Source organism: Nothobranchius furzeri, chromosome 2 (genome assembly GCF_043380555.1).
Source record: "Nothobranchius furzeri strain GRZ-AD chromosome 2, NfurGRZ-RIMD1, whole genome shotgun sequence".
Taxonomy (NCBI): Eukaryota; Metazoa; Chordata; class Actinopteri; order Cyprinodontiformes; family Nothobranchiidae; genus Nothobranchius; species Nothobranchius furzeri.
In genome coordinates, this window is record NC_091742.1 from 937,997 (window position 1) to 950,058 (window position 12,062).

At 48.0% G+C, this 12,062-nt stretch overlaps 1 protein-coding gene across 1 annotated transcript in view; it reads right to left on the bottom strand.

Annotated features, from left to right (window-relative positions):
* LOC107377458 (scavenger receptor cysteine-rich domain-containing protein DMBT1) overlaps positions 1 to 2,641 on the bottom strand; it is a 61,187-nt gene extending 58,546 nt beyond the window's left edge. The window contains exons 1-3 of the mRNA XM_070548724.1: positions 2,437 to 2,641; positions 2,138 to 2,164; positions 1,752 to 2,060 (exon numbers count right to left, since the gene is read on the bottom strand). Of these exons, the coding sequence (XP_070404825.1) occupies positions 1,752 to 2,060; positions 2,138 to 2,164; positions 2,437 to 2,488 (388 nt within the window). The 5' untranslated portion in view covers positions 2,489 to 2,641. The remainder of the gene's footprint in view (positions 1 to 1,751; positions 2,061 to 2,137; positions 2,165 to 2,436) is intronic.
* Between the last annotated feature and the right edge of the window lie 9,421 nt (positions 2,642 to 12,062).

Below are 12,062 nucleotides of genomic sequence, written 5' to 3' on the forward strand. Positions count from 1 at the left end.
CATATTTTAAGTTAATTGTGTGTTTTGTAACAAAAACATATCATATATATATATATATATATATATATATATATATATATATATATCATTGGTGAGAAGCTCCCTGCCGAGCGGTGGAGGCGACAGAAAGTTCGCCCAAAGGGCGATAGAGCTACCGCCCAAGGCTGTTCGTTGATGTTCGGGTTGAGCTCGACAGTCTCGACTACTCGAGCAAGGTATTTGGTGGAGACGCAGATGCAGTGATGGACGTGAGTGCGCCTACAACGAGCATGGATACCGGATCTCAGCACCCACTGAATTCAGTTCGGTCTCTTCTCCAGTATCCGTTCGAGAGGAGAACAATGGTTGAAAAACTTAATGTCAAAGAGCTTGGACCAGATCAGCCCGAAGTAAAGATAAGCCAGCAGGACAAGGAGATGGGTAAACTGTACACACAAGGCTTCTCCCAAAATCGGTACACCAGGAAGGCTTGGCTAGCTGGAAGCAATCACGCTAATGCTTTATTTTGCTTTAGTTAGATCTGCTAACTTGGGAGAGACATTAATTCCCAGGTATGTGATATTCCCTGACTTCAGTTGTGTATTAAGCAAATTGACAAAAGATAAATTAATTGGTAGAACTGTGGATTTTAACCAGTTTATAGAGTAATCTGAAACTCTTGAAAAAGAGTTTATCAGTTATATTGAATGGGAGAGAAAGGAATGAGAATTCTGGAGAAATAGTAAAACATCATCTGCATAAAGACTTATCTTATGTTCTATTTTCTTACACTCTATCCCTTTAATATCTGTTGCTTGCCTAATTGCTGTGGGTGAACTGTATAATGTTTATAGCCACTTTATGAAGAAGTTCCCAAAACCAAATTTATGTAAAGTTGCAAATAACAACTTCCAGTTAACTCTATCAAAAGCCTTTTCTGCATCTAGAGATAATATACTAGTTTCAATGTTTCTACTACCGGCACTCTAAAGTTGCAAGTGCAATACTCTTGCACAGAGGGTGACGTAGGTCTGAGTGACATTTCATTAACCCTGTAAAGGGTACTTTAGCACATACTGGCTCAAGAAAACTATTAAAAAATATGAAAATGTTGCATTATATACCTTTAAAGGTAAATTTTAGTCATTTTAAAAGATATTTGCAGTCATCTAAAGTCAGAATTAATGCCTTGTGAGTCGTACTCTGGGGATAAAAGGGTTAGGGTTAGTCTCATTAATCATGACAAAAAACATGAGGTGATCAATTAACTGTGTAAGGTAACGTATGCTCCACAGAAACACAACTCAGCTGAAAAATTATGGTGTTTTGCTCAGTTCTATGGCTTTTTGTCAGATTCTGAACCAGGAAATCGCTGCAGGCAATGAAACAGAAGGCAAAAAACACCAGAGCAACCAGTGACTCCGCCTCCTAGCCAATCAGCAGCCAGAATCACAATGCCACCCGACTCAGCCCTGCCAGGTACCTTAATCGAGCAGGGACTTAAAATAGGAGAGGAAGAAGAGGGAAAATACTGAACTGTGCCCTTGGAAACAGTGGTCGGGCCGAGCTGCATCGGCCTGAGTTGCTCCTGGAAAACCACTTTTAATGGACCCTAACGCAAGAGTGACTGGTTGTTTTTCTGAATGTTGACTCTAAACTAAAAAGCTAGTGAACCACCCTAACTCTCACCCCATGACTCATGGAAATAGACACCAGGAGCTGAGTTTTGCATTTAGATCCATTTTCAGAGTAAAGTAAGTGAATCGGCATACCTGAACAGACGACTCCAGCATCTTCTGAATGGTCACAGTTATGTATCCCAATACCACTGTGTTGGCACTTAACGATGGAGGGCTCTATGCCAGTACATTGCACATCATCCAGCCAGATCACCCCTATGCCCCTCCCAAAAGCATTACTTTTGGCCTCCAAAGCCGTTCCACAGTTCAACTCTCGGCACACAACTTCAGCGTTGGAGAGGCTCCAGTGGTCATCACACACGGTTCCCCAACTGTTTTCATGGAAGATCTCCACTCTGCCTGAGCAACGTGAAGACCCAACCAGTTGGATTTTCAGGCATTCTGGAAATGAGAAGTGAAAGCCTTAAAGTTACTTCATTTTTAATAGGGATTTTTAAAAATAAATGGAATTGGTATACCTGTAAGCAGTGGTAGACTCAGCAAACCTAAAGGACATTTTCACAGATAATCAAGTTACCTTTAGGATTGTTCACAAATCAAATTGAATACAGCATAGAAATGGAGTTAGTGATGGGAAAAGTAGACCTAATTAATTAGATTACTCCATTAAAAAATACCATAAATGTCATTACTCCCAACACTGCTTTTTAGATGATTAATTTCACATTTGAATGCAAACATTGTATTTCTTGCACTAAGAATGTGCATCTGTATTCATTTCCTAAAGGTAAAAATCAAACATAAGAAGAAAACTTACCTGCCATCAATAAAAATACAAAATGTATTTTTTCCATATCAAAGAAGCTCATGTTGTGTCTTCAAATCAAGCCAAATTCTGTAAAGTCAATAAAAATGATGAAAGACGTGCTCACTCTGTTGCTCACTTTGAGATTTATGTCTGTTTTTACTTAATAATGAACAAAATTAAGCTGTTCGAATTTTTCTAAATTCATGTTGGTTTTAATCACAAAACGGAAGGATTGGCCTTCTTACCGTTTAGATTCCAAATTTTAAAATTCCTAATTTTTTATTCTATCATTTAAAATGTGACAGTATCAGCTATTTGTTTGCTATTGCTGTTAATACACTGCAAAAACTGATTTATTAGAAAGTAGAAAAGCCTCATTAGACATTTTTTCTTATTTTAGTCCAACAAAAAGTTATTTACATTACTTAAAAGAGGTAAATATTCTTAAATATGATCCAAACTTTGTTTTGAGGAGAAACAAAATCTGCCAAAGTATGCTAAATTTGCTTGGCTAGAATTACCCTAACTAACAAAGAATCTAAATTTAAATGCATTAGTCGGCAAAATATTTTCTTGCCCCGTTGGCAGTTTTTGTTTTGTTTTTACTCAAGACAAGAATATGTTAATTATAATTAAGAATATTTTCCTTTTTTTTAAATAATGCTATTTTCTAGAAAAAATTTTAATTTATTCTAAAACTAAAAATAAGATTTAAATGCTTAAAATTTTGGCTTTTTTTTTTTTTTACTTTCTTGGTGATCAGTTTTGCAGTGTAAATGCCCATAAAAACTAAAATCATCACCATTTAAACTATGCAAGTGAACATTTTTAAGAGTTTCCTCACCCTGACAGGTCTCTGGGAGCAGCACTCCTTACAGGAACTTCTTGTTCTGCATCTTTTATATGACTCAGGATGTAAAACATTGTGAAACTCTGCTGCTCCTTCATCAGATTCTTCAATCAGTTCCTTCTATAACACGTGTCTTCCTTTTAATCGGACACCGAAGCAAACAGAATTAAATGACTTTCATAACTCAGAGACACAGATGGAGGCTCTGTTTTAGATTATATTTTATGATCTCATCTGAATGTTTTAATGCATTCATTTGTTTTTTATTTTTGGTTGCCATTTTGTTGTATGTATGAATATAAATTATTAACCTGATTATGACAAACTATCTGAATCTAAACAAATAGAATATAAATGATCGGGCTCGTTTCCAATGAGAGTTGGACTTCATCAAGGCTTCCCTTTGTTGACGATTCTCTTCAGATATTTTATGCTTGGCTTTTAATATCAAATGAGTCATTGGCATTTGTGTTTTATTTTATTTTCCTCTTTATTATTGGTGTTTTGATGTTTTATGGTTTGGTTTTATAGCACTTTGGTCACTCTATGTGTTAAGTGCTTTAGAAGTAAAGCTTGACTGGTAGACAGACAGACAGGGTATCTAGGTGCAGCCAAGGAGGTGAGGAGATCCATTTTGATGACCTGAGGATCTGGTCTCTGCTTTTACCCGATGATGTGCTACTGTTGGCTTCATGAGATTGTGATCTACAGCTTTGCTACAGCTTTGCTGGAGCGGTTTGCAGCTGAGTATAAAACAGCCGGGATGAGAATCAGCTCCTCCGAATCTGAGACCATGGTCTTGAGTCTGAAAAGGGTAGAATGCCTTCTCCGAGTCAGGGACGAGGTCCTGCCCCAAGTGGAAGAGTTCAAGTATCTCGGGGTCTTGTTCACAAGTGAGGGAAAGATTGATCGGGAGATCTATAGGCGGATTGGTACTGCGTCTGCAGTAATGTGGGCGTTGCATTGGTCTGTCGTGGTGTAAAGAGAGCTGAGCCGCAAGACAAAGTTCTCGATTTATTGCTCGATCTACATCCTAAACTCATCTACGATCAACAGCTTTGGGAAGTGACCAAAAGTATGATATCACGGATGCAGCTGAAAGGTGTTTTCTCCAGGGAGGCTGGGCTCTCCCTTAGAGATAGGGTGAGAAGCTTGGTCATCCGGAAGGGGCTTGGAGTAGACCCGCTGCTCCTCCACATCGAGAGGAGCCAGTTGAGGCGGCTCGTGCATCTGGTCAGGATGTCCCTGTGGTGAGGTTTTCTGGGCCAGGACACGATGGAGGGATTATGTTTCTCAGCTGGCCAGGGGATTTCCCTGGAGGAGCTGGCACAAGTAGCTGAGGAGAGGGAAGTCTAGGCCTCTGTTTTGGCTGCTGCCCAACCCCGGATAAGCAGAAGAGAATGGATGGAAATAAATGATCCAGTTGAAAAAATGTAAATGCAGAGTTATCCTCATCTCAATTATCAGCCACTCTAATGAAAAATTAAAAAAAACATTGAAGCTTCATTTAAAAATGTAATTTATGTTTCATTCTGATGGAGTATTGTTCCATACTATTGCATAACTGACTTCAATTTTCTGTTCAGCATTTTTAAAATGATTCATCCAGCAGTTCTCTTACTTCTTTTACTTCTCCTGAAATCCCTTTAGTGGCAGTTGAATGTCGTCATGCCACAACTTCCCTATTTTACAGTTTCACAGCACAGATATAGACTTTTCTCTTGCTCTCTCTCTCGCTCTCTCTCTCGCTCTCTCTCTTACTCTCTCTCTCTCGCTCGCTCTCGCTCTCTCTCGTTTAGGAGACGTTAATTAGCGAAAGTCTAATTTGTGGTTACTTGAAAGTTGAACTATGCTATTAGGGTGTTATGAAAACATCTAGTATTATTGTTAAAAATAGCTTTAACAATGTCAGTTGGGGGAAAAATCGATAACTTTTGCACTCACAAAATAAAGAGCTTTTGGGTCCCCACCTAGTGTCCTAACCCTATCGTAGTAGTGTCCAATCCTGGTCCATTAGAGCCACCGTCCTGCCTTTGGATAATTTTCTGCTCTGATATATCTGATTTGAATCAATGGGCGATTACCAGAGGTAATGGTAGGGCCATGATTGGATAACAACACCCTAGACAACCCTACCGTGCATCCCCACAACCAAACCAAACTCTAGACACTGTCCTAGCTCAATCTCTCAAACAACAGCACAATGTGGTAGCTAGCGCATCTCCTGATAGAGTAAGTTAGTTAGCACAATGATAAACAACCACGACTTTGCTACAGAAAGACCCTTCAGGCTCATTTCCACAATCAGAACTTTTGGGTAATTTTACTGGACCTTTGTGGCATGCACATGTCTCCATTTCACCAGGCTGGCCCAAAAGGACCACTTTCCGGGCCATTTCAGGAACAATCTGAGTACCTGAACTTGGGCATGTACTCTGAAATGACCAAGTAGAGTCGTTGGGTGGGGCTTGTGGTTAATTCATGCTGATTGGTTCTCTTACTTAACATTCGTTTCGATGTCTCACTATGGGATACGCCCCTCCGCGGATTCCTCAGAAGCACTTATCTCAATACGCCAATCCTGATTGGCCAGTGACCGTGACGTACGCGTCCCCCTGCTACTATAAGTAGCAAGCGTCCCAACGTACGCACTATTCAATCACCTCTTCTCGCTTCGGTGGTCGCTTATCTCTGAGGTAAGTTAGCTCAACTGTTCACAGACGGAGCCTTCTAATATTCTCTCCGTCGCCGAACGTTAACTTACCGTCCTTCTGTCCTGACCTTCACCATAGGCTCGGGGCATAACGAGCAGCTTCACACTCCAGTGCATCTGTTCGTTCTATGCTAACACACCAGTTAGCCAACATGGAAGCCGCTCCTCCCACCAGAGGAGTCGACGGTGCAGGAGCTCGCCTCTGTACCTGTGGGAACAAAATCTCAAGCAAAGACCCGCACAGGGTCTGCTCGAGCTGCCTCGGGCTGGAACACGCCCAGCTGGCATTGGAAGTCCCCGGGTCATGTGAGAGCTGCGCTTGCTTCACCCTGAAGAGCCTTCGCCGGCGGCTAGCGCGCCAAGCTAGCCTGTCGGGGAAGGACCCTTGCCTGCCGGCCCCTGGGCCACCGCCTGGGGACGCCAGCGAACATGTCCTCCCGGAGCCGGAACCGTGTGCCGAACTCAGCTGGGGCTCACAACTCGAACTGGCCGGTCCGAGCCACCCCGCCGAGGATGTGTTGGAGTTGGACTACGGAGACGACGAGGACACCTCGGAACTCCTCATTTCAGAGGAGGACGAGGAGGACGACGTCTTTCTCCCCATCGCTCAGGCCTCCATGCCTAGCTTTCCGTCCTCTCCCAGGGATGGAGCGGTTTCTCCGGCCGCCCACCTGGACATGCAGTCAGTCTGCCGACGCGCTGCGACCAGGCTCAACATCCCTTGGCCCACCGTGGTCACTGAGGCTGTCAGATCCCGCTACGAGGGAAAGAAGCTGCCTCAGGCCACGAGGGCGGCAAAGCCCCTCCTCCCCGCCTTCCCGGAGCTACTCCAAGAAGTGGGGTCCTCCTGGGACAAACACCCGTTCAGCTCCAGGTCTCCTGTCCAAGGAGCCTCCTCGCTGGACTTCGAAGGGATGGAGACGGCTGGCATGCTTCGCATGCCGCCGATGGAACCGCTGGTTGCAGCCCACCTGCACCCACGGCTCTCGGCGACTTCCTCCAGGCCTCCCGCTCTCCCTGCGAAGGCGGACCGCTTCCAGTCGGCGCTGAACGAGAGGGCGTACAAGGCTGCCGCCATCTCGGTCCGAGCTTTGAATGTCTCCTCCATGCTCTCGGCGTACCAAGCCGAGCTCTGTGAGGACATGAATACGAAGCCGGACCCGGAGGTGCGGGAGGAAATAACCGTACTGACCGACATCTGCCTGCGTGTGCAGCGCTGCGCGGTCCATGCTACGGCTAAAGCTATGGGCATGATGGTGCTTCAAGAACGTGCACGATGGCTGAACCTCACCAACCTCTCTGAGAGAGAGAAGGAGGACATTTTGGACATGCCAATCGTGCCTGAAGGCATTTTCGGCTCTGCCCTGGCATCAATGCAGCAACGGTGTGCGGCTAAAAAGAAAGAGGATGAAGCCCTTCATCTCTGCCTTCCCCGTAAACCCTCACCGGCGCTGCCGGCTCGGCCGAACCTGCCTCAGGCAGCTGCCCGAGCCCAGCCTCAGTTCCGGATCCCAAAGCGCCCGAAGCCTCAAGCTGTCCAACCAGCTCCTTCGGGCTCAGAGCCTCGGCCAGTTTGGCCTCAGGTATCCGGCAACCAAGCTGTTCCGCCACCGGGACAATCCACCAGACACGGCGGTCAGCAGGTGAGGAGGAAGAAGTGGGCAGCCTGTCGGAGTTCTTCCCTCCCGACGCTGCAGCTGGCGGTTCCCCGTTCGCCAGCTCCTCCTGTTGGATGTTGCCATGGTGCTTTCTCCCCCCCCTCACGGAACCCCTCCGGCAGAGTTCCCGAGCGGTCCAGGGTGGGGCCAGGACGTGCAGCCGGCGGTGCCGGCTCAAAGCACACGTCACAAGCACTCACATTGTTTTTCACAAACATGTCACGCTCAAGGAGCATTAAAAGGTTCGCTGTCGCATCCAGACAAGATGTCAAGGGCGCAGCAAAAATCAATATAAATGTCACCCATGAGCGGTTCCAGGCGGGGGCGGCGCCACGGGTCGTCCCCGTAAGCCTGGGCCGTCAAAGCACAAAGCCCCCGCGCATGCGCAGTGGCTGCCACGAGCACCGCTGCCCCACAACCTCTGGAGGGAGCTGGTGCTCCGTGTGTCACGGCTGTGTCACCGCTCTCCACTCACAGGGAGGAATGGACAGCGGTTTCTGCTTCACGTTGGGTGCTGAGAACAATTTCGAGAGGTTACAGGCTCCAATTCGCTTCTGTTCCTCCTCGATTCTCCGGCGTAGTGTTCTCCCACGCCCAGGGGTCGTCAGCTCACATCCTTCAGGGAGAAATCTCCTCCCTGCTGGAGAAGGGAGCGATATGCATTGTGCCTCCCGATCGGTCTCAGAGCGGTTTCTACTCCAGGTACTTCCTGGTCCCGAAGCGGGGAGGGACCGGGATTCGCCCGATCCTGGATCTGAGGGCCCTGAACCGATGCCTCAGAAAGTACAGATTCAAAATGCTCACGCTCTCATCCCTTTTGCGTCTGATTCACCAGAGCAACTGGTTCACCTCAATCGACCTGAGGGACGCATACTTTCATGTTCCCGTGTACCCTCCACACAGGACATTTCTGAGGTTTGCCTTTCAGGGAGTGTGTTACGAATACACCGTGCTCCCATTCGGCCTCTCGCTGAGCCCGAGGGTGTTTGTCAGGTGTACGGAGGCGGCGATCGCCCCTCTGAGAGGGAGGGGCATTCGGCTGGCCACGTATTTAGACGACTGGCTCCTGCTGGCACGGTCCAGAGAGGAGACAGCGTCAAACACGCTGGTTGTGATCCCTCACTTGTGTGGTCTGGGTTTCAGAATAAACTGGCAGAAAAGCGCTTTGCTCCCCTCCCAGAAAATAACCTTTCTAGGTCTGAATCTGGACTCAGGGGCGTTCACGGCCCGCCTCTCGGCACCGCGCGTGAACGCGCTCTCGTTCTGCCTGGCGCGCTTCCGCCTACACAGTTCGGTGCGGTTTGCGTTATGCCTCAGGCTTTTGGGTCTCATGGCGTCGGCTATTTCAGTGGTACCACTCGGCCGTCTACACATGAGAGATTCTCAACGCTGGGTGGCTTCTCTGGGTCTCTCTCCAGTACGCCACAGAGCGCGCAGGGTGACGGTCTCTGCAGCGTGCGTCACGGCGCTCCGCTGTTGGCGTCACCCCTCCCTCTTGGCACAGGGGGTGCCTTTGGGGTTGGTTCTCGTGAGGAAAGTGGTCACGACAGATGCGAGCCTGTCAGGTTGGGGGGGGGGGCTCCTGGAGGGTCGCTCTGTCAGGGGTGTGTGGAGCAGAGAGCTCTGGGGGACACACATAAATTATCTGGAACTCCTCACGGTCTTTCTAGCCCTGAGGCGCTTCCTGCCTTTTCTCTCTGGCCATCATGTCCTAGTGAGAACAGACAACACCTTGACTGTGGCTTATATAAACCACCAGGGGGGGCTGCGCTCCGTGCGGTTACACACGCTGGCACGCAGACTGATCCTATGGTGCAGCAGGCATCTCCTCTCAATCAGAGCCACCCATGTCCCGGGTGTTCTGAATCGGGGGGCGTATCTGTTGTCCAGAGGGACACCCCTGTACGGGGATTGGAGCCTGCATCTAGCAGTGTTGGAACAGATTTGGATCCGGTTCGGCACAGCCGTAGTGGATCTTTTTGCCTCCAAGGAGAATGCTCACTGTCCTCTGCGCGACCGAGACGCTCCACTCGGCGTGGACGCACTGGCGCACGACTGGCCACGGGGACTGCTTTACGCTTTTCCCCCAGTGGCCCTGATACCACCCACCTTGCTGAGGGTACGAACCCAGCTCCACACTCTCATTCTGGTGGCCCCATACTGGCCAGCTATGCATTGGGTGGCGGACATTTTCCAGCTCCTGGAGGGCCAACCTTGGAAACTTCCGCTTCGCAGGGACCTGGTGTCCCAAGCGGGAGGCTCGATCTTCCACCTTCATCCAGAACGGCTGGCCCTGTGGGCCTGGCCCCTGAGGGGTGCGGGCTAGTGTCAGCAGAGCTGCCCCAGGCGGTCATTCGAACCATTCAGAATGCTAGGGCCCCCTCCACTAGGTCCCTATATGACTGTAAATGGAGGGTGTTTGAAGCCTGGTGTCAGGGCAGGGAGGTCTCACCCTTCCAATGCCCGGTGAACGTCATTCTGTCTTTCCTGCAAGACTTGTTGGATGGGAAGAAGGCTTTCTCCACCATTAAAGTGTACCTAGCAGCCATTTCCTCCCGACACTTGGGTTTTGGGAAGAAACTGGCAGGTCAACACCCCCTGGTGTGTAGCTTCATGAGGGGCGCGCGCAGGCTTCTCCCTGTGTCTCGACCCCTGGTGCCCTCATGGGATCTGTCCTTGGTGCTGTCGGCCCTCTCCGGGCCTCCATTTGAACCTATGGACGGCCTGGACCTTAAGATCCTGTCTCTTAAGGTGGTGCTACTCCTGGCTTTGGTATCTGCAAAGCGAGTTAGTGACTTACAGGCTCTCTCTGTGCACCCATCCTGCACCCAGTTTGCACCCGGTGACATGAAGGTGTCCCTGAAGCCCAACCCTGCCTTTGTGCCTAAGGTGGTGGGCTCCTTTTCTCCTATTATCCTCACAGCTTTCTACCCGCCACCCTTCTCCTCTCCTGAGGAGGAGCGGTGGCACAAGCTGTGTCCGATTCGCGCGCTCAAGGAGTATGTGAATCGGACGGAGAACCTTCGCAGGGGGGACCAGCTTTTTGTGTCATGGGGTGGGCCTCGTAAGGGGAAACCCGTCACAAAGCAGAGGCTTTCCCACTGGATTGTGGAGGCTATTTCTATGGCTTACTCCTGTCAGGGCATTCAGGCTCCTGTTGGGCTCAGGGCCCATTCTACTAGGGGCCTGTCTGCTTCTTGGGCCCTTTTTCGGGGGCTGTCAATCCAGGAGATTTGTGCTGCAGCAAGTTGGGCTTCTCCACTTGCATTTGCACGCTTCTATAAGCTTGATGTTTCGGTCCCTGCAATGACTCACACGATTCTGAGTGTGGGGTCTTTGGCGGGCCAAGACGTATCCCTGTAGGTTGGTGATCGCTGGATAAGCTGTCTGGCAATACGGGAGTCTCCATATCCCATAGTGAGACATCGAAACGAATGTTAAGAAAGAGAACTTTAGGTTACTGTCGTAACCCCAGTTCTCTGAGTAACATGAGTGAGATGTCTCACCAGACAACCCTTCTTGCTGGGCGAAGCGAGAAGAGGTGTTTATCTTGAATAGTGCGTACGTTGGGACGCTTGCTACTTATAGTAGCAGGGGGACGCGTACGTCACGGTCACTGGCCAATCAGGATTGGCGTATTGAGATAAGTGCTTCTGAGGAATCCGCGGAGGGGCGTATCCCATAGTGAGACATCTCACTCATGTTACTCAGAGAACCGGGGTTACGACAGTAACCTAAAGTTTTAAATCAGTAGAATGCCATTCAAGCTAATGGCAAATCAGAAAAACAAGGTGGCTTAATTTTTTCATGCTTCTTAAAATTGTTTTAAATTTGTACAGCTATGAATTTATTGTGGAGATTAAAAAAAAAGTAATCAAGTGGTTTTCTCGTATTTGTTTAAAAACCTCAGCCAATAACACGGCTTGGTTCAAAACCAACAATTGAACCATCCCACTCCCCTGGGCCCTCCACTTAATATGCACTTGCGTATTTATCAGGAGAACAGAGAGAGGTTCTCCACTCAATGATATCAAAGGAGGAGAAACAGCCGGCTGCTACCACTTCAACTTTAGGACAAACTACCAGAGTCCCAAAAAGAAAAACACCATTTGAAGTCACGGACAAGATGATTGGACGGTTTCATGAATGTGTTTATGTTTAAAATCTAGCCTGTTTTACCGATTTGTCATTGTACCCTTAACTAATGTCATACTTTGACAGAATAAACCCTTTTTTTAAACGCCAGTGGACTCCTAAAAACGGCTAAAAGGACAGAGCCAGCATATTTTGCTCCTCCCAGAAATTCCCTAGAACTTCTATTGTGGAAGTGCGACTATTGTTGCGCTTTCACGCCTGCAAAGATCCAAGCTCTGGCTGTTTATAGATTATTAAATAGATTTTTCTCCATCTAATT